This window comes from Anastrepha ludens, chromosome 2, assembly GCF_028408465.1.
Source record: "Anastrepha ludens isolate Willacy chromosome 2, idAnaLude1.1, whole genome shotgun sequence".
Lineage (NCBI taxonomy): Eukaryota > Metazoa > Arthropoda > Insecta > Diptera > Tephritidae > Anastrepha > Anastrepha ludens.
In genome coordinates, this window is record NC_071498.1 from 119,055,922 (window position 1) to 119,076,702 (window position 20,781).

Consider the following 20,781-nt stretch of genomic DNA (forward strand, 5'->3'; position numbering starts at 1 on the left):
TAATTCCTTCGAAAATACTCCTTAGCTTACCTTATCGTCTAGCCTGGAACCATCTGCATAGAAATGTCATTCCCCTCTTCTCCATGGCCTTGGTTTCTGTCACTCTCTTTTTGACGGTATGCTCGTCTTGAGAAGTCTGTCGGAAGTGAGTCTAGGAATAGAATATTCTGTTTCCTGTTTGTCACTATTCAGAGTGTGTAAAATACAGGCGTGGCCAAACCACTGGTGTTTCCATAGCGCCGAGGCGACGAAATTTAGTGCGGGCAAATTAATTAGCACTTCCAGCGCTTTGTTTGGGGTAGTGTTTAAAGCTCGAGAGATGTACTAGAGAGCTGTTCTTTGGACCTCACTCATGATTTTAGCGTAACTCGCCTTTTGAGCAGATAACCATCATACAAGTATTCGATATATTAAGGTTGGCTGAACTACAGAAGTATAGAGCCAATTCCTAACAGGAGGTGTTAACCCCCATTTAATACCGACCGCTTTTTTGCAAGTATTTAATGCAGCGTTGGGCTTCTCTACTTTTCCCCCCCCCTCAATATTATAGGACTATGAATAAGTTCGTGCGGTTTTTTCGAAATTTGAAACTTTATTGACGTAAAATGGTTACAAATTTAATATTCAAAATATTGTCCATCGCTTACTACTACTTTTTCCCATCTTTCTGGCAATTCACGGATTCCCTTTGTGAAAAATTCGGTCGGTTTTGCCGCAATCCACGAATCGATCCATTTTTTGACTTCATCGTAATTACGGAAGTGCTGGTCAGCCAGGCCATGTTGCATCGATCGGAAGAGATAGTAATCGGATGGCGCAAGGTGTGGACTATACGGCGGGTGGGGTAGGACATCCCATTTGAGCGTTTCTAAGTATGTTTTGACCACTTGTGCAACATGTGGCCGAGCATTGTCATGTTGCAAAATAACTTTGTCGTGTCTATCGGCGTATTGCGGCCGTTTTTCTCGCAGTGCTCGGCTCAAACGCATCAATTGTCGTCGGTAGACATCCCCCGTAATCGTTTCATTCGGTTTCAGTAGCTCATAATACACAACACCCAGCTGGTCCCACCAGATACACAGCATAACCTTCAGGCCATGAATATTCTGCGCCGACGTCGATGTTGAAGCATGGCCAGGGTATCCATACGTTGCCCGACGTTTTGGATTGTCGTAATGGACCCACTTTTCATCGCCAGTCACAATTCGATGCAAAAAACCCTTTCTTTTGTGCCGTTGAAGCAGTTGTTCGCATGCCATAAAACGGCGTTCAACGTCTCTTGGCTTCAATTCATACGGCACCCAATGGCCTACCTTTCGGATCATTCCCATGGCTTTTAAACGTTTGGAAATGGTTGATTGATCAACTCCCAAAGTTTTTGCAACCTCTTCTTGCGTTTGAGCCGGATCTTGATCGAGCAATTCCTCCAATTCGGTATCCATGAACTTTGGCGGCGCACCCTCGCGTTCTTCGTCTTCCAAGCCAAAATCACCACTTTTAAAGCGTGCAAACCACTTCTGGCACGTTCGCTCAGATAGAGCATGCTCACCATAAACTTCCACCAAGATACGATGACTTTCGGCTGCTTTTTTCTTCATATTAAAATAATGAAGAAGAATTCCCCGCAAAAACACATTATTTGGCACGAAATTCGACATTTTCAAGTGTGGTAAAAATATTGTTGTTTACGCTTCAAATAAAAAACTTATACTGACGTTTGTGCCTTACGACAGTAGCTCTCCAATGAATGTTTGGAAATGTGGATCGATGGAATAATAATCAAGTTACGCCATCTGTTGTAAAACCGCACGAACTTATTCATAGCCCTTATTAGGTTTCTACGTGAGTTTCGTATCTAAAATGAATCTTAAGTACTAGACATTCTCTCTCAAAGAAATCTCTCTTCTTCTCTTCTTAATTGGCGCGATAACCGCTTACGCGATTTTGGCCGAGTTTAACAAAGCGCGCCAGTCGTTTCTTTCTCGTGCTAACCGGCGCCAATTGGACGCACCAAGTGAAGCCAAGTCCTTCTCCACCTGATCTTTCCAACGCAGAGGAGGCCGCCCTCTTCCTCTGCTACCACCAGCTGGTACCGCATCGAATACTTTCAAAGCCGGAGAGTTTGTATCCATTCGGACGACATGACCCAGCCAACGTAGCCGCTGGATCTTTATTCGCTGCGCTATGTCTATGTCGTCGTAAAGCTCATACAACTCATCGTTCCATCGTCTGCGATATTCGCCATTGCCAACGTGCAAAGGTCCAAAAATCTTACGCAGAATCTTTCTCTCGAACACTCCAAGCGTCGCTTCATCGGATGTTGTCATCGTCCAAGCTTCTGCGCCATACGTTAGGACGGGCATGATGAGAGTCTTATAGAGTGTTAGTTTTTTTCCTCGAGAGAGGACTTTACTGCTCAGTTGCCTACTTAGTCCAAAATAGCACTTGTTGGCAAGAGAGATTCTACGTTGGATTTCAAGGCTGACATTGTTATCGGTGTTAATGCTGGTTCCTAAATAAACGAAGTCTTTTACAACCTCAAAATTATAACTGTCTACAGTGACGTGAGTGCCGATACGCGAGTGCGCCGACTGTTTGTTTGAAGACAGGAGGTACTTCGTTTTGTCCTCGTTCACCACCAAACCCATTCGCTTTGCCTCTTTATCCAGTTTGGAGAAGGCAGAACTAACATCGCGGTTGTTAAGGCCGATGATGTCAATATCATCGGCATACGCCAACAATTGCACGCTCTTATAAAATATTGTGCCTGAGCGATTAAGTTCTGCGGAAATTAAGAAATCTCCACACCCCTAAAAACCAGCGGGCAGATTATAGAAGGCCTATGTTTCCTTGTATACAGAATTATTTCAGTCCAGCTTCTAAGCGTGACCATGTTGGAGCGCAGAATATCCATAAGGGTGTTAGGATATTTGCCTTTATCAGCAATTGCTAGATCATACGTGCAAGCTGTGACGTGGCAACCCCCTCTCTCCAGGGTCAGTAATAAACACCTTCCGATCATATAAAAAAATGCGCAATTTACATATAAAAAAATGCGAAATTGGGTATTTTTCTGAAATCACTCTACCAAATTTGATACACGCATTCCGTTTGAGCTGATTAGGCATTATAATATTGGAGTCGGCTGGCAAGCACGTTAAGCTCCCATGTAGCAGGTTTTTCTTTACCATTCGTTCAAATCTCTATGCTAGGAATAAATTTTAATGTTTCATGTTTTTGAGGAAACGGGAAGGTTTTGCCCTAGTTGGTGATTACGATGGTAGCATAACAAAAGTAAGAACCCTTTTCTCTTCAAACTCAGCATGTTGAGAAAGAAACAATAATTTTTATAACCAATAGTTTTTACAACTGATATTTATTGAAAAAAGCTGCAATCTCTCCGTGCAGCGAAAATTTTTATTTTATTTATTTGTATTTGTTTTAAGAAAAAAAGTCTGAGAGAACTAATTTAGTTCCATTTTAGAATTTGTAGATTTAATATTCCCCTGCATCACTACACAGACAAAGGTAAAAACAAATGTTTCTTGCCATATTCCCCATCTCCTCTAACCGGGGATACAGTTTTTACTTATGGAGAAGTTGATGAGGATGACTAATCAAAATTTCATAAGATTAAAAAATAAAGCTCGATCTAAATTGTTAAGGTCAAATGCGCCATTGTCTCTTATTTTGTGAATTTAACGGTGTATGCATATTTCTAACTCTTCCATTAGCGCTTACATTAATAATGAGTGCAAAGTATGAACTTTTTGTAAAGATTTCTTTGCCTCAAATTCACTTGTTATACCTACAAAAGACCTGACTAAACGCATTTATATAAGTTACACACTAGCATACACATATGTATGTATGTTTCCACCGAGTGGTCCAATCACAAGTATCTTTTTAAAAATCGAATAAAAATAATAAAACTCAATTTTTTGGTACTTGGCTTTATTAGGAATAACAAATATTTTTGAAAGAACTTCAGTGGCGCATTGACGTTGTTGACAGGTTCTAGGTCTTTTTCAGGATTGCTAGATTATTCACATAATCAGATCTTTAACGACGTCTTCATAAAGAAGTTAGCTGGGTAAATTTGCTGCTCCGAGGCAGCCAATTAGCACCACCAAGACAGCCAATAATGCAATTACCGAGGCTAGTGCGGAAAATATCTATTGTTTGATGGGATGTCACATAGCTGTCTAAGGTGATCTATCTAAATCTAAAAAATTACCCATCGTAATCGGTCGTATCTTTTATTTAAGCTCGTAAAATTTTACAAAAAACTAAAAAAGTCACTTTTTATTGTAGATTTTTTTGTTAACATAGCGGCAGACGATTTTACAATCCATAATTATGAGTGGATAGAATCAATAGGCAGATACCATGAGAATCTCTTCAACTGCGTCCATAGAAGTCCCTCTAGAACACAACCCTCTTCGCATTCATATTCGGAACCTCGTATAGAGGGATATCCTGCATGTGCCTGGTACCAGCATCGGCGCTGAAGGGTACCTGAGTAATAGGATGATCGACAATCTTGCGAATCAATATCGTGAAATCGTAATCCCCAGAGATAGTATTCAATGAAAATTTTGGTTTATAAAAAGACTTAACACGGAACTTAGTTACAAAAATAATTGGGTAGGTGTATCTGAAACATACAGGAAAAGCCAATTTATGGTGACCAGCTACGCAGATGGGTTTGTTATTGAAGAAGTTACTGAAAATGTTGCATATGGGTCGAGGATGAAATATTCTGAATCCATGGAAAAACAGATGCCCATATTTGAGGTTGAAATACAAGGCATTTACTAATATAGCACGGGGACTTATTAATAACTCTTGACAATTTATATGTTTCGGATTTAATTTTAATAATCTATTTTGGGAAAATTTTGAAAGTTTCGAACTTTTTGTAAAGCCAAAAAAATCAACAAATTTTCATCGAAATTTCAAGTACGCATTTTATATTCCATTGAATTTCGGGAATGAATGTTCGACGTTCTTTTTTATATTTATATGGATGAAAACATCCAACACCGTCAATAAAAAAAAAACTGTCAAAAACCAATGCGATTTTCGAGCTACATAAACTTGCCATGCATTATATCAAAATGAGTGGGTTAAATCTCCGCATACTCGAAAATTTGCCAGAAATCCTGATTAAAAGTTTTAAAATATGGTAAAATGTGTTTTTAAATTTGCACAAAGTTTTAAACCTGGATTTATGTATATGGTTTTGGTAGGAGAATGAACTGAACACAGTCAAATTATTCAAATTAAATAGAGGAAAGCAAATTAATTCTCAAAACTTGTGAATAAGTCCTAGTGCTTTAGTTATTAAAAGCACTGTGGCTAATCAAGTTTGGATTATTTGCATGCCGGGCCATATTTGCATTTAAGTAAATGAGATTGCTGATAAACTCTCAAAGAAAGGAGCATCAACAAGTCTTATACATAGGTTCAGCGACTGGATCAAAGGACCGCTGCCCATATTAATAACAGAAGGGGAAGAAGTTCATAGGTAACTATACCGTGTCAGTTTACGAGCTTTGGAGCACTCCAAAGCATACGTATGCCCGAAAATGCTATCAGAATTGCACGAGCCTGAACAACTTAAGAATTACTACAGTTTTCTGATAGGGATATGCATACTGAACTATCATTTAAAAAAACTGCAAAGGAATTCGTGTGAAATATGCACACTCTACTGAACAAGCCCAACAAACATAGCTAAAAGTCTTCTAAGCAGCTTAGGCAAGATTTTCGGAAAAATTATTGAAAATAAAAATCTCTGTTCATAGACACCTTTAAGATTATACCAAACGAACAATTTGGATTTAGATGACACCAGGCTCTATGTTCCACACTGGAATTATAGGAATTTATGAGGAGGATGATGATAGCACGACTCATCAGATTAATGGAATCTATATAACCACGTGAAGTCTAATTTCGATCACAAGAAATCAACCGGCTTACTGGTTTTTGACGTTGAGAAAGCTTTTGATTCGGTATGGCTTGATGGACTTAAGTATATACAAATTAGTAAATTTTAAATTTCCGTTACTTGTGGTAAAAATCACAAATTGCTTTTTAAAAAACCGTTGCTTTCGGGTGCCTCAGAATGGCGAATATTTTGCCATGATGGAAATAGGTACACGCTGGAGTTCCCAGGGATTGGTACTTGCTCCTTTATTGCGCTAATTTTACGAAGTTAGCAAATTGTAGCGAAACTTGAAGGTGCACTACAAAACATGACAAACTATTTGTGTGCTTGGAAAATAAAATGACGCATTGGCAAGACGCGAGCTATCTTTTTCACTAGAAAAGGAAGCCTTAGCCTGTTACCAACTACAGGTTTGAAAGTAGGTAGTTATGATATCCCATGGGCCAAGACCGTACTCTTGAGGTGATTTTGATCAAAAAATATTTTTTGCGATCAAGAAAAGTGCATACACGAGAAAGTGAATTTGACGTTTAAAATATTGTATCTCTTAATAAATAGACGCTCAAACATAAGCGTTGAAAAAAAAATAGAAACTTACAAGAAAGTATTTCAGCAATTAATATTATATGCCTGTCCAGCCTGGAGTATTATTGCAAAGTCGCATGTTAAAAAAAAGCAAATCTGCCAAAAGAAGGAACTCAAAACGATGCTACGACTCCCACGGGAGTTCTCCGCCAGAAAGCTTCAAGACGAGTCAAAAACTAAAATTTTGCCAGATCAAATACAAGATTTGACTGAAAGATTTAAATTTCGTTACTGTTTTGCGGAGAAACTACTAGTATCTGAACTTTTAATAGTCTTTATTTTGGCCGTGGTATCTATTTACCTATTTATACGCTAAAAGAAAAACTGTTTTTAGAAGGGACAACCATAGAAATAAATATACAAAAATTTTAAACTTTGTTTATTAGTACCTAAACTTTATAAAAAAAATGTATTTTCATTCTTCTTTGTAAAAATTAGTATATAAAAAAATCACCTGACCCAAAGTACATTAAAAAAAAGTTGCTCAACGGTCTGCATCATTTATCCTTGAAATGTTGATGGATCTGTAAAAAGTAAAAAAAAAAATCTTTTAAAATACAGTTGTAGTTAAAGTTTGTCGAGCCGGATTTTTGAATTTCGAAAAATTTTGCAATTTACGGCATTTAAAAAAAATATGCGTTTTACGTCATAAATGTCACACTTAAATTATGTTTATAAAATTTTTTAATAAAAATATTTAAAATCAATTCTATAGAGAAAATACTTTCGAATATTAAAAAAAACCGCATCAAAAAATATTAAAAATTGTATGAGTTATCAGTTATGAGAAAAACGAGTTTTAACTTTCAACATTTCGCTCGAGGACGGGTGCATCTAAAGCAAGAACTAAAATTAATTTCACTGTCAAACATCTTCAGTTTGGTCTATAATTTACCATGAATCGCCTTACAAACGAACAACGCTTGCAAATCATTGAATTTTATTATAAAAAAGCGTGTTCTGTAAAGAAAGTTTCAGATCCACTTTTTTATCGAAAAATTGTGTTCAGCGACGAAGCTCATTTTTAGATCAATGGGTACGTAAATAAGCAGAATTGTCGATTTTGGAGTGTAGATCAGCCAGAAAAATTGCAAGAGCCACCAATGTATTCAGAAAAGGTCACAGTTTGGTGCGGTTTATGGACTGGAGGCATCATTGGACCGTACTTCTTCAAATATGCTGCGAATCGTAACGTAACTGTGAATGGTGAGCGCTACCGTCAAATGATATTCAACTTTTGTTTGCCCAAAATGCAAGAGCTTGACTTGCATGACATGTGGTTTCAGCAAGACGGTGCCACATTGCCACACAGCACGCGTAACAATGGACTTGTTGAAAGGCGAGTTCGGTGAACATTTTATTTCACGTTCGAGACCTGTCAATTGGTCACCCAGATCGTGCGATATAACGCCTTTAGATTATTTTTTGTGGGGCTATGTTAAAGCTCATGTCTATTCAGACAAGCCTGCTACGATTAACTCATTGGAAGACAACATTAAAGCATTTATATGTGACATACCGGCCGAAACATCGGATGGACCATTTGAAGCGCAGTTGCGGTCAACATTTGCATGAAATAATCTTCAAACATTAAATTATATGAACTGTACTATCGATTTAGATAAAAATTTCATGCATTTTTTGAATTTTACGTGTGTTTTTTTTAAAAACTGTCCTATAGCTCTTAAAAAATCACCCTTTAGATGTCGCTATACATGTTTTAGAATAACAAAAGAACCGACAGGCTGCCGAAAATAACGGCAAGCTGCTTCAAACGAAAGGCAGCTGCCTGTGCGCATCAAACTCTCATTGGGCAGTTACATTTTCTACCCTAACTTTGTATCTATGGGCAATTTTTACCATCGACTTCCACAAAAATATACCTAAAACTATAACAGATTAGCACTCGCTTGTAAGATGTAAAGCGGAGGGTTTTCATAAATTTCCTTCGAAAAAATCTTTTAAAAAACCAAAAGCTGAAATATGTAAGCATAATGATTCTACATTTAAGGTTCGTGCCATATTCTGTAAATTGGGCGATAACATAAATATTGTAACGTTTTTTTACTTAGCAAACTTTCTCTCTCTTTCTATCTCTCTGAACAGAGCTTAAAGTCGCTATACTCTAACCCTAATAATAATAATAAAAATAACTATAATAAAATTTTATAACAAATGCACAGTTAACAATACATATCTACTTCACATACTTTGAAAGTCTAACTTTATTCAGGCCAGAAATTTTGAGCGATTACACTGGGCAAAATAACATATAATATGATTAAAAGGCGTGCCGGTCTTTGGATCACCCGGTATGAAGTGATGACGATACAGTTAGCTATGTTGTTATGTTGCAATTGTTGGGAAATTTTGATGATAGCTTTGATTGAACGGAAGTTATATGTATATTATAGCTACAGGTACTAAACGATTACGTATCTATTATTACACACCTGATCAGCTTACCATTCATATAGTAAGCATGTCTGATATTTTTCCAACTGTTAATTGCATTATTCGAAAGATATTAAAAGACGCCGAGAAATGTAATAATTTCATAGTAATTATTCAGTTCATCCATAGATGCAAAGCAAGTCGGATAAAACGTCACCAACCCAACATTTAACACAAACGAAAATATATTTTTAGTTAATTGCATTTACTGCACTCAATCACTCTCACGAGTGACGTCTGTTAGTGATCCACGAAACTAATTGATAGCATAAGCGAAAATGCAGTGAAATCAAATACGAGTGCTTTGTGCTTTGCTGCAACAAATGAAAAATTGCTGGTCATTGCGAGGGTCAATAGCGGCTGGGAAGCATATTTTGTGCATTCAAATATTCATAGTTGCCTCTTCTGTTACGTTTTTAACAATGCTTTCGACAACGAGGTAATATCGTTTTTACAGGCCACAGACATTTTGCTTTCGGCCAAAATATATTGCGCTCTTAATTATTGAGACCAATTGAACGATGGTATTTAAAGATGTAATATGAAAGAAAATACTCAACAAATGCTGTTATTGACATATAAATTATGTAATATCAACGTTTTGTTTCACTCTCGCCACAACTGTGTTTGTATGTGTATACGGGCATATAGCCAAGAAAAAGAAATACTTTGGAAGTGGAATGAAGTTACACCGGCAGGCCGCGGAAAGGCAAACGCCCACGAATACCTGCACATACGAGTATGTACGCTTGTATACGTACATACCTACACCCGTACATTTATACATCATTGCATTTTTGATTTCATTTTATTTTTGCAACAACTTACAACAACAGGCGACACATTACAATTTTCATTTTGACCTACGCTTCGGCCACTTTACGCTACACTTGGTGGATCTTGCAGAGGTTTCCATTGCCAGTTGGCCCAGGGAATGCACTCTTTCAGCAGATGCATATAGGCCATGCCTTTCAAACAGTCCTTCTCCTCAGCGGGCTCATTCAAAGTTTCACAATACCAATACTTAGCCGGATCAAAATGATGGGGGTAAGTTTGACCGATTTCCTCAAGCTCACGACAAGCCGAACGTCCTGCTTCCGCTGAGACGGTCACCACAGACACAGCTAGGAGAAGCGCGAAAGAAATAACTGTAAATGATTGGGTAAGGAGAAAAGTTGAAAGCTTCGTTATTAAAAATTTAAGTTAACATTAAAAACTACTCTACTGTGAAATATTGCAGTAGAAGAGTTTAAGAGCTTTTTTTTTATGCGAATGTGGAACTCATACGTACCGAACTTCATTCTTGGTTTTAGGAAGGACATCTACGAGTATGTACTGACTTTTTTGATAAATTAAAAAGTGATACTTATTTGTGCGAACCAAACGGCTTTTATATGAGCGAAAACTGCAGTTCAGTTTTTAATTTGAAATTGAATTAAAAAAAGCAAGTAACAAATTAAGTTAAAAAGCATCAATAGATTCCAATATTGTATTTGATGTCGAAACACATGTTGATCAATTAGCAAACATTTTTATTGAATTGCTATCAGTTCTATCAGTTTCTTGCGGTGTTTCAAATAAAAGATAGTCGAGTGTGAGTAAGCTATGACTCAGGCAAGTGTTTAAGTCATTAAGGTCGCTCAGCGCAAGAAATATACCTTAAGAAGGTATCCTCCACGGCACCCACCACGCTCGGCACAAAAACTTTGATTCGGTTTCGGGCAAACATTTTTTTAGTTTTTGTTTTAGAACAGCGAACGTAGGTCAATTTGGAAAGGTGCAAGGACCGTGCTTTGCATGGGATTCAAACCACAACCTCGGGGATGGCAGGCTAGTGCACTTACGCTAGACTACCGAGACCGCAAATACTCGTACAGTTGCGTAGACTTAATTACCAATGCGATTTTTTCCGGTTTAGTCTACTCTTATAATGAATACACCATATTTTTTTATGAACTCAAAATCAGCGAGCCACTTGAAATTTGCACTTTGTTACACCAAAACTCACAAATTTAGTTTTGAATTCTTATTAAAATTTTATAAATTTTGATTACAATTTGTCGATTTTTTGTAATTTTTCTACTAAATTTGAAACTTAGCTTTATATTTATGATATAGAATGTAGAATGTATTATATATTATTTTTATAAAAAGTCAATAAAAAAAAAAAAAATAAAGGCAAAATGGTCCAGTAACCGAGCCTCCAAAATATATTTTATAAACTAATTTATAAAGCATAAATTTAATAATAATAAACATTGTTGTTTTCATATAGATCTATGTATATGGCTCTTTACAGCATATAATTAAAAACAATATTTTTCAAGATATTACATCAGTAATTAGTAATTGAGATCTACCGGAAAAATTGCGTTAGCTGTTGCGTCATCCGGCATTGCCTACTCTTTTGGAAAGAGGCCGAACCACACACTCTACAATCAAGCACCCGCTGAAAATCGCCACCGATGATGATAACAGCGTCTGTAGTGTTTCTAGACAGAGCAATACAGGAAAATTGATGCGTGACTACTCATTAATAGTCTGGGACGAAGCTACCATGTCAAACAAAACGTCTGTGGAAGCACTGGATAGGACAATGCGCGATTTGCGCAACAAAAATGCACCTATGGGTGGATGTACAATTCTGTTCTCAGGAGATTTCCGTCAAATCCTACCAGTTGTGACTCGAGGAACACGTGCTGACGAAATAAATGCTTCGCTAAAAAGATCCCACCTTTAGTCGTATGTCAATAAATTAGAGCTTAAAACTAATATGAGGATTTCGTCATCTTCACGTGAGAACAGGCTATTTCCAGAGATGCTGCTAAAAGTTGGCAATGGAGAATTAACACAAAGTGAGGGAAGGATTAACCTAGAAAACCTTTGTGTTTTGATAGACAACATTCAAGAGTTAGTCAACAATGTCTATCCAGACATTGATAACTTAAGTTATAAGACAATATCTTGGTTTAAAGAAAGAGCTATTCTGTCACCAACTAACGAACAAGTAGATAAAGTAAATAACTTGATTATTTCAAAGATTGATGCGCCGACGAAAATATACTACTCGGTCGATACTGTTCTCGATTTGGAAGAAGCTGTTCAATTTCCTACAGAATTTCTAAATTCTTTGAAACCGTCTGGACTCCCTCCTCACAAAATGGAGCTGAAAATAGGTTGTCCTGTTATTTTATTAAGAAACCTAAATCCACCTAAACTTTGCAATGGCACGCGTTTGCTGGTATAATCACTGAAAACTTTCATAATAGAGTGCACAATACTCACAGGATGTGGTACCGGAGAAGATGTATTGATTCCCCGAATCCCTCTACCATTCCAATTTAAACGCTTACAATTTCCGGTAAAGACATCTTTTGCAATGACCATAAATAAATCTCAGGGTCAAAATTGTTATTGTAAAAATAAAATAAATAGATATGTAAAAATGCAAAAAGTTAATATGCAAAAATGTAGGGTATGAATTTAGATATCCCAAAGACAGCAGGAAATCTTCATGCTATAAAGAAAGGGGAATTGTTTTACTCCAAATTTAACGCGTGCGGGCCACGGGCAATAATGAATAAGCCAAAACTACTGGATCGATTTTAATCATTTTTTCAGTGAGTGACATAGGGTATATATTTTATACCCGTGCGAAGCTGGGCGGGTTGCTAGTAAATAAATAAATTCGAAAAAAAAACGGCGGCTGAAGCGCATCGAGAGCTAAAAAAAGTTTATGGAGATGCTGGTTTAAGTGAAACAACGTGCCGAGATTGGTTCTGTCGCTTTAAAGGCGGTGATTTTAATGTTGATGACCATCCCGGTGAAGGAAGGCCAAAAACGAAGACGCTGAATTAGAGGCATTGCTCAATGAGGATCCGTGTCAAACGCAAGAAGAGCTTACTTCAGTATTAGGAGTTACCCGCCAATCCATTTCCAAGCAATTGCATGCTTTGGGAATGATTCAGAAACAGGGGACTTGGGTTCCTTATGAGTTAAAACCAAGGTATGTTGAACGTCGTTTTTTTGCCTATGAATAACTGCTCCAGCGGCAAAAAAGGAAGGGTTTTCTTCATCGTATCGTGACGGATGATACAAAATGGATTCATTATAGCAATTCAAAGAAATCAAAGTCATGGGGACTGCCCGGTCATGCTTCTACCATACGTCGTCGCTTCAGCCGAATACTCACGCTGCGAAAGTTAAGCTATGTATTGGGTGGGAATAAGTTGGTCTTATTTATTAGGAATTATTAAAACCAAGCGAAACCATCACTGGGGATCGGTATCGACTTCAATTGATGCGATTGAGCCGATCACTGCTCGAGAAGCGGTCGCAATACGCGGAGAGGCATGAAAAAGTGATTCTACAGCATGACAACGCTCGGCCTCACGTTGCCAAATCCGTTAAAACCTACCTGGACACACTGAAATGGACATCCTACCCCACCCGCCATATCCTCCAGATATTGCGCCGTCTGATTATCAGCTGTTCCGATCGATTGCACATGGTCTAGCTGACCAGCAGTTCCATTCATATGAAGACATCAAAAAATAGCTTGATCCATCTTTTGAGATGAACAGTTTTACCGCGACGTTATACGAAATCTACCAGAAAGATGGGGAAAGTAGTAGCCAGCGATGGGCGATACTTTCAATGGTTCATTTTTCCAGAACAAAGTTGTATTTTCATAAAAAAAAAAAACAGTCAGAACTTAGTTGCACACCTAATGGTTTAATAAATAAATATATTTTTATTGCCACATACTCAAAAAAATAAACTACGTCGGTAATGTGATGCTTTGCATTGATCTGAAAACTGTGTTGGTGCGAATATTTCCTTTGCATTTTATTCGGCTAGATAAAATCAAATATTTTCTATATAAAAAAAAACCTATTACAATACATAAATAATATTAGGTATTATTTAATGAAATAACTGCCTCAGCCATTAAAATCGTACGCAATGTGGAAATATAAAATTTGATTACAAACAAACATACATATTTTGCAAAACTTTTGGCTTTAATTTAATAATTTAACCTACTACTTTTTCGCAACGACGCAGCCCATGATGAGTAGCCGGCTGGCTGGCTGGTTCAACAGTAACTCAAGTGTTCCCCAAAATTTTTGCCCACTTCACCAAGATGACAGCAATTAAAAATTCAATCGACCACTGGTAAAATCCGTGAATAGTTTTAACTTAAACAAGCGTGAGAGGCAGAGTGTTGCTACCAAGCAATAGATGACCCAGTGGCAAGCGCTAAGCAAAAGTGTTACAAAATGTTATTAACCATTACGGCAGAGCGAAGCTGAGCCCCATGCGTTCAAGTAATTGGTGGAAGTACTGGAAGTAAAGTCGCTTGGATGCTATTTGGATGCGAAGAGCTAGCGGTATTTCGTTATTACTGGAGGCGAAAGTGAATGCATAAAGTAAACTAATCACATTGTTAGGTACATACTTACATATGTACATACTTATGTTTGTAATTGCAGATGGAATGGAACTTGTTGTCATGCACCAACTGTTGCCCATCAGATGTCATTGGTGATGACAGTTGCGATTTAAATTTTTCTTTTTTTTTTGCAATTTATGCGAAACATGACATGATGAAACCACAAATTTAAGCAACTGTAACGAATCGAAGTGACAAAATAGCAAAATTTAAGTTTAATTTTACTTGTATTTGTATTTGTATTGTAAATAGACAGAAAACTTCCAAATCTGAACTTATGACCCAAAAATATATATTTAGTAAGCTGAAGCACATCTGCATGTACGAGTATATGTATGCACAAGGTGGCGCAGAATTAATCACCCAATATTTATTGAATATCTTTTATACTAATATAAATAAAAAATAATGTATTTTGAATGATGGGGATATTTTTTTATCTTTGCGTACTTCATTATTTGTCTTTTTGTATGCTGGAGCTATTTAATTTATAAGTTCAAATATGAGTGACATATAACTCCATTAGCAAAAATTATAAAACTTCCAATCGGGTCGGGCGGCCGCCGTGGCCGAATGGGTTGGTGCGTGACTACCGTTCGGAATTCAGAGAGTGAACGTCGGCTCGAAATCGGTGAAAGGTCAAAAAATGAAAAAACAGTTTTTTCTAATAGCGGTCGTCCCTCGGCAGGCAATGGCAAACAAACCTCCGAGTGTATTTCTGCCATGAAAAAGCTCCTCTTTAAAAAATCTGCCGTTCGGAGCCGGCTTGAAACTGTAGGCCCCTCCATTTGTGGAACAACATCAAGACACACACCACAAATAAGAGGAGGAGCTCGGCCAAACACCCAAAAAGGGTGTACGCGCCAATTATATATATAATCGGGTGATTAACTTTGCGCCACCTTGTATTTCAAGACTTTTGACAAAAATCTTAAAAACAAATTTAAGATTTACGTGAGATGCCTTCCATTTGCGCAAAATGTTGTAAAATATAGAACACTTTACAAAAAATCGTATCTATGTGAAATAAGGTGTGAGTGACTGTAAGTATACAATTTTCATCAACAGAATCAAAATAATCTTATTAATAAAAAAATTTATAACTCCGATGGAAAAACAGTAGCGCGTTTTTTTTTGTATGGAGAGCAATTAGGTGCATTTTAAGTTCGTATATTATAAGACAGATCAGAAAATCATGTCAATCTATGCTCTAATCATACCGCTCTGACCGAAAAATGAAAGAGGTTTGGCTATCCGAAACAAAATTGTGATAGTAAATTTGGCTGTTATGTCATAGCGTGCTCGGCAACAGAGTTCTGCTTGCTCATTTCACACACATTCTTACACTCGTCTAATGACACGTTATTCGGGTGGCAATAAATTAGCATTAACACAATCTGCAGTGATTTTTCTTATATCATCAACCCAATTTCAGTTGTAATATATCGCCCTCACTAGCCATGTGACGTCAGCAAATCAGCTGATGCCTTGAAATTGAATTTTTTCCACCATGGTTCTGACCAAATAACCGTATTTACAATATTGGAAAAAATGCGTTAATTTAGAAAGTAAAAGTTTTCCCAAAATATAGAAAAAAGCATATATTACTCGTATATCCAAATACTCGCTTTATTGTTTTTTTAAATGTTTTGCTGGAAAATGAGTACATCCGAATTAGCCACTTATCGAAAAATTTACTCCATTACGAAATATGTATCTAAAAAAACATGATGATTGAAAGCTTCAGCAGCCTCTTCAGGTGTTGAAAAGCGTTTATCGGCCATTTTGTTTTTGGCGAATTGGAATGGGATAAATTCATTAGGCGATAAATCAGTTGCATTCGCTGTTTTTAATATTGTAAATTGTATGAGTTGCTGTGCGCGAACTAGCGTTGCGCTCATGAATGATAGGTAAATTGCCGTTTTTTGCTCTTTCTTCTGATTTTTGTTGAAGATTTCTGACAAACAAATTGCTGTATGCAATTTAGTATTGTCTGCTCTCCGATCCTGAGGATCAGCGATAATAATTGGCACAGCAAAAGGAAAAAGCAACTATCTAATTTAAAGACCTTTGTTAGCACATATTTGCGGTATTCGATTCACTTTGAAACGCACAAATAGTTGATTCTTGTTTTGTCTCAGTCTAGTACGCCTGTACATATTTTACTCTCATCACCTCATACTATACTATTTAAGTATATACGTTTGAAGTGGTACCCCGATTGAATTTTTGGAGCGTATGTTTACACCATTCCATTTCAAATATGAGCTTTTTCTATCTTCAATCTATGTGGAGTCTAACGACTGCAAGAACTAGATTGCAAAATCGTTGGCACTTGACATTTTTGAATGCCCATCAAAAAAACAAATTTCACATAATGGCACGGTTTTGAATTTAAGACTCTAAAGATGGGGTTTTTTCAGGTTTTTAATAAAAAAAAAACGAAATAATTGATGTCGTGAACAACATATTATTGTAATATTTCAGACGATACGGTTGAATAGTTGTTTTTTTGTTTTTGACAACAGTTCGCCCGAAAAAAGTCGTTTCGAGAAAAATGAGTTTAAAGTTTGAGGTACAGGAGCGCGCGGACCGCTCTCTACATAGTTAATGGGCTGTAGAAGCTATAATATTGGGAATTTCCGCATTCACAGTATTTTCTTAAGATACTATACTTTCGAAATATCGAAAAAAAACAAACTCGCGTTTTTGAAATTTCTAGACCACCGGGCACCCTTATGCGATGAGAAATGAAATCAAGTTTGGAAACCTTCTTAGTCGCTCAGGAATAACATTCGCTTATGCGGACGATATCGCAATAGTGGCAAGAAAAAAATGCATCTATTTGAAACATTTTGTAACATTGAAAGTCGTGCAAAAGCTGAAGGCAAAACTAAATATCTAAAGATCTCGCGCAGCAACCATGAGTTGCTAAACTTATGCCGGGGAGAAGATGTCATTTAACACATTAAATCACAAAGGCTTCGATGGTTAGGACACACTGTGCGTATGCCTTTTTAACAATAAACTTTCTAGCCCTGGCCCGAGGACGTCCGAGGTTAGCCTGGCTTGACTTAATCATAGCGATCCTCCTACGAGTTAGGAGCTAGAAGTCTATTGCTATGAACCGTACCGATTGGAAGAGGATTGTGGACGAAGCTAAAGCTCACCCTGAGCTGTAATCGCTACTTGATAATGATGATGATGATTCAATCCTATCAAAGCCAGGCTAGATTTTGTAATTATTAGTGATGGTCATAATAGGTTACAATTTCCATGACAAAATTTACATAGATATTTTAAGTTACAGAGAAAATCAAAATAATTTGACATTAAAAAACGAGAAAAATTAGTTATGAATTAATATTATCTGTCTTAGTGCCAATATATTGTACATATCTCTGGATTTCGGGTCTAAATATGCTCATGCTATTTATAGATACTAAATTTTGGGGAAGAGCATTCCAAAGTCGAGTCACATGCATTAAGACAGTTCCTTCTGACGTTACTGTTTTGTATCTAGCAGCGAAAAGTTTAGAGTTTCTCACTAACTTCATGGCAGTTATGTATTCTGAGGGCGAGATCCCCAGGTATATACTTTGGAGTGGAACTGAAGAAGCTTATCCAGGGACATGGAGTAGATAGTGTCAGCAAGCAAACAAACTTTCGTACCGTTCTACACAAACTGTGACATCATGAAAATAATACGTTCACTGCCTTACGGTGAATACTTACAATAGTTTTAAGTATTTTTTTCTTTACAAATTATTTCTATAAATTATACATATCATGCAAGTATAGGCACGCATGCACTAGTATGGCATGTTTTTTGCAAACACTGTGTAAATTTTCGGAAAAATATTCTTTACAGTCACCGTTAAGTGCTTTCACTTGTTAAGCGCAAAAAAAAATTGCACTGTACCCACGAAATTGATAAGCAAACAAAATGTGGAGTCAAACAGTCATTAGAGGCCTATAAATAGTCGCAGAAGGCCTGCAAAACTGCAATAATTCAATTTTGAAATTATCTAGAAATTCAGCTCCGTTGGCGTATAAAATGCATAAAGGTAAAAACTATCCTGCCAGAGAAATCGTTCTTTAAAAACAAAAACATAAACCTTTGATATCATTACAATTTCAGTTTCACTTGCTCTGCTCGTGTTGGTGGCCGCTGTAAGTGCTATCCACATTCAACAACGCTATCATGGCCAAGATATTTACGCTGAACCCGATTGCTCTATCGTAGAAGATCATTCGCGTATGTTCCGCGACATATCCGATCCAACTCACTACTGGGTGTGCCCCGAAGGGCAAGAAAAGGCCGACTACATACAATGCCCTGATAATCATGCCTTCATGGAGAAAGAGCAGAAATGCGTAGTGTGGGAGGAATGGAAATGGGTTGAGCCATATACCAAATAGAGTGTGTAGTCAGATTAATGTATTTATTTTATCTTGAATAAATATTTTGCGAATCTAAAATTGTGATTAATAAGGAAATATGGTTTTTAAATGTATATTATGAAACTCCTAAATATACATTAGGGGGATAGACAATTTTTTTAAGTAGTTTTTAGTAGACTTGCAGATAGTTGGCTTTCTATCCCAGAGATAGGGGTGTAAAATATTATTTGCGCCATCGTATATTAAGGTGTTACATGCGTCTAGCAGCGCCAACAATGCCCTAAAAGAAAAACTGTTTTTAGAAGGGATAACAATAGAAATATATATAAATTTTTTTTATACATTACACTGCGTTACAAAAACGAACTTTTTTTCTGTCCTATGAACCAAATATACTTTTTCGGAAAGGGGAGGGAAAATAAAAATACACGTATATCGGCGATTTTCATGTACGCGTCAGAATTTTTTTTTATGTATAAAATATAGAGCTCGTAGTCCGCCTGTGTGAAAAACTTTGAATCAATTTTTAACCCTTTTTCCGTGATCCAATCGCGCTGAATTTCTGCAGGCAGACTCGTGGAAATGTTTTTATTATGTAAAATTGAAAAAAAAAAATTTTTATCAATACTCAGATTTTCTTGAATTTTTTTCCAAAAAAAAAAAATTATTTTCTAAATTTTCGGCATAACTTGAAGGGACTGCAAATTTTTAAACAACTTATTAACCCTTAATTTATTGTTTCATACAACACACTCTGTGCCGTTTGTGTGTTTGTTACAGTTCCGGAAGTTCGGATCATCTGACAGTTGCGCTACTAGGAGACGTATACTTTGACAATTGTTTTAAGTTCTGTTGCGCGAAAACGTCTTTCTGTATATTTCATCTTACGAAAAATGCAGTGCTCGACTCGAAATAACTTTTGTTACGTTTTTGGCTTATTCGCATCAAGAAAAAATTTAAAAAATATTACGAAAACAGTGGTTAATTCGTTTCAGAAAATATTCAAGACTGCTTATGTTCCTTACTTGTGGTATACTCCGGAAGTCGTATGAGACTATTGCTATAAAAATTTACGCAAGTTTACTGATGGAAGGTCACCAATATAGTACTCTGTACCAACAATTTGGCTACCACGTACGGAACACTGCAGTGAACAGTGCTAATTTTGCGTAACTTTTCAACTCAATCTAAAGGGTACCAATACTTTCGCCGCAACAAAATTCGCTATGCTAATGTAGAATCGGTTATTCCAGCGGTTCTGTACTCACCAGAAGAACGTATAGCGGCTTCAATGGAGATTTTTGATGATGTTCCCGAATTAAGGGATGGAGAACCAACAGTAGCACCAACAATGCTATCCACATTTCTTGCATCGAATGATCCATTTCCTTCACAATCATTTAGATTGTTTCCCTGGTGATTGTGAGCTTGTAGCGATGAACATGGCGAAAGGTTCCCTCAGGACATTGCGGCTATTGAAAAGCGCTTTAAAGGACAAGACATTACGCTTATGCTTGGCGAATACAGTTGGTCTATTTGTCACGATATTGACACAAATGCAAATTACAAAAGCAAAACTAAAAGGCCTAAGTTTCTTTAAAAGCACTAAATTTTTAATGAAACAATTTTTAATTTTAATATAATAAAATTAATAAAAAAATTCGGGGTTTTATATCTCTATTGTAATGCGGAGTGAAATACCTTTCTTTTGATACCCACATCGGCATATCTCATGCAATTTTTTTTTTAAATTTCGAACAGGTGGCAAGCCTGTGAAACATTGTCAGTGGCAACACCTAGGTGAAAAGTCTAGAAATGTGATACACTATCTGTGTGCCCAATTTCATTCAAATCCTAATCCTGAGATCGTGTGGCTATACAGATATGGATACAAGAATTGCTCGTTTAAAGTTATAAAATACAATAC

The 20,781-nt window shown here is 36.8% G+C and overlaps 2 protein-coding genes across 3 annotated transcripts; one reads left to right on the forward strand and one right to left on the reverse strand.

Moving 5' to 3' along the window:
• Positions 1-9,869: 9,869 nt before the first annotated feature.
• Positions 9,870-15,420, reverse strand: LOC128859212 (uncharacterized). 2 transcript variants are annotated; one of them, XM_054096020.1, is made up of 2 exons: positions 15,405-15,420; positions 9,870-10,143 (listed from the first exon to the last, which is right to left on the reverse strand). In XM_054096020.1, the coding sequence occupies exons 1-2, from the start codon at positions 15,418-15,420 to the stop codon at positions 9,875-9,877; spliced, it is 285 nt and encodes a 94-aa protein (XP_053951995.1). In that variant the 3' UTR covers positions 9,870-9,874. The 2 variants fall into 2 exon arrangements, with proteins under 2 accessions (XP_053951995.1, XP_053951985.1); XM_054096010.1 differs by lacking the exon at positions 15,405-15,420 and adding an exon at positions 10,287-10,335.
• A 3,065-nt stretch (positions 15,421-18,485) lies between these two features.
• Positions 18,486-18,879, forward strand: LOC128859231 (uncharacterized). The gene is made up of 2 exons (XM_054096054.1): positions 18,486-18,517; positions 18,592-18,879. The coding sequence occupies exons 1-2, from the start codon at positions 18,508-18,510 to the stop codon at positions 18,870-18,872; spliced, it is 291 nt and encodes a 96-aa protein (XP_053952029.1). The 5' UTR covers positions 18,486-18,507; the 3' UTR covers positions 18,873-18,879.
• Positions 18,880-20,781: the final 1,902 nt, after the last annotated feature.

What these genes read in the sequence shown, in the direction of transcription:
- LOC128859212 (XM_054096010.1), bottom strand. Translation starts at nt 10,317, where the DNA reads ATGTCCTTCCTAAAACCAAGAATGAAGTTCG. An exon ending in AAAACCAAGAATGAAGTTCG is followed by an intron (nt 10,144 to 10,286) that starts GTACGTATGAGT and finishes AATCATTTACAG; the next exon opens with TTATTTCTTTCGCGCTTCTC.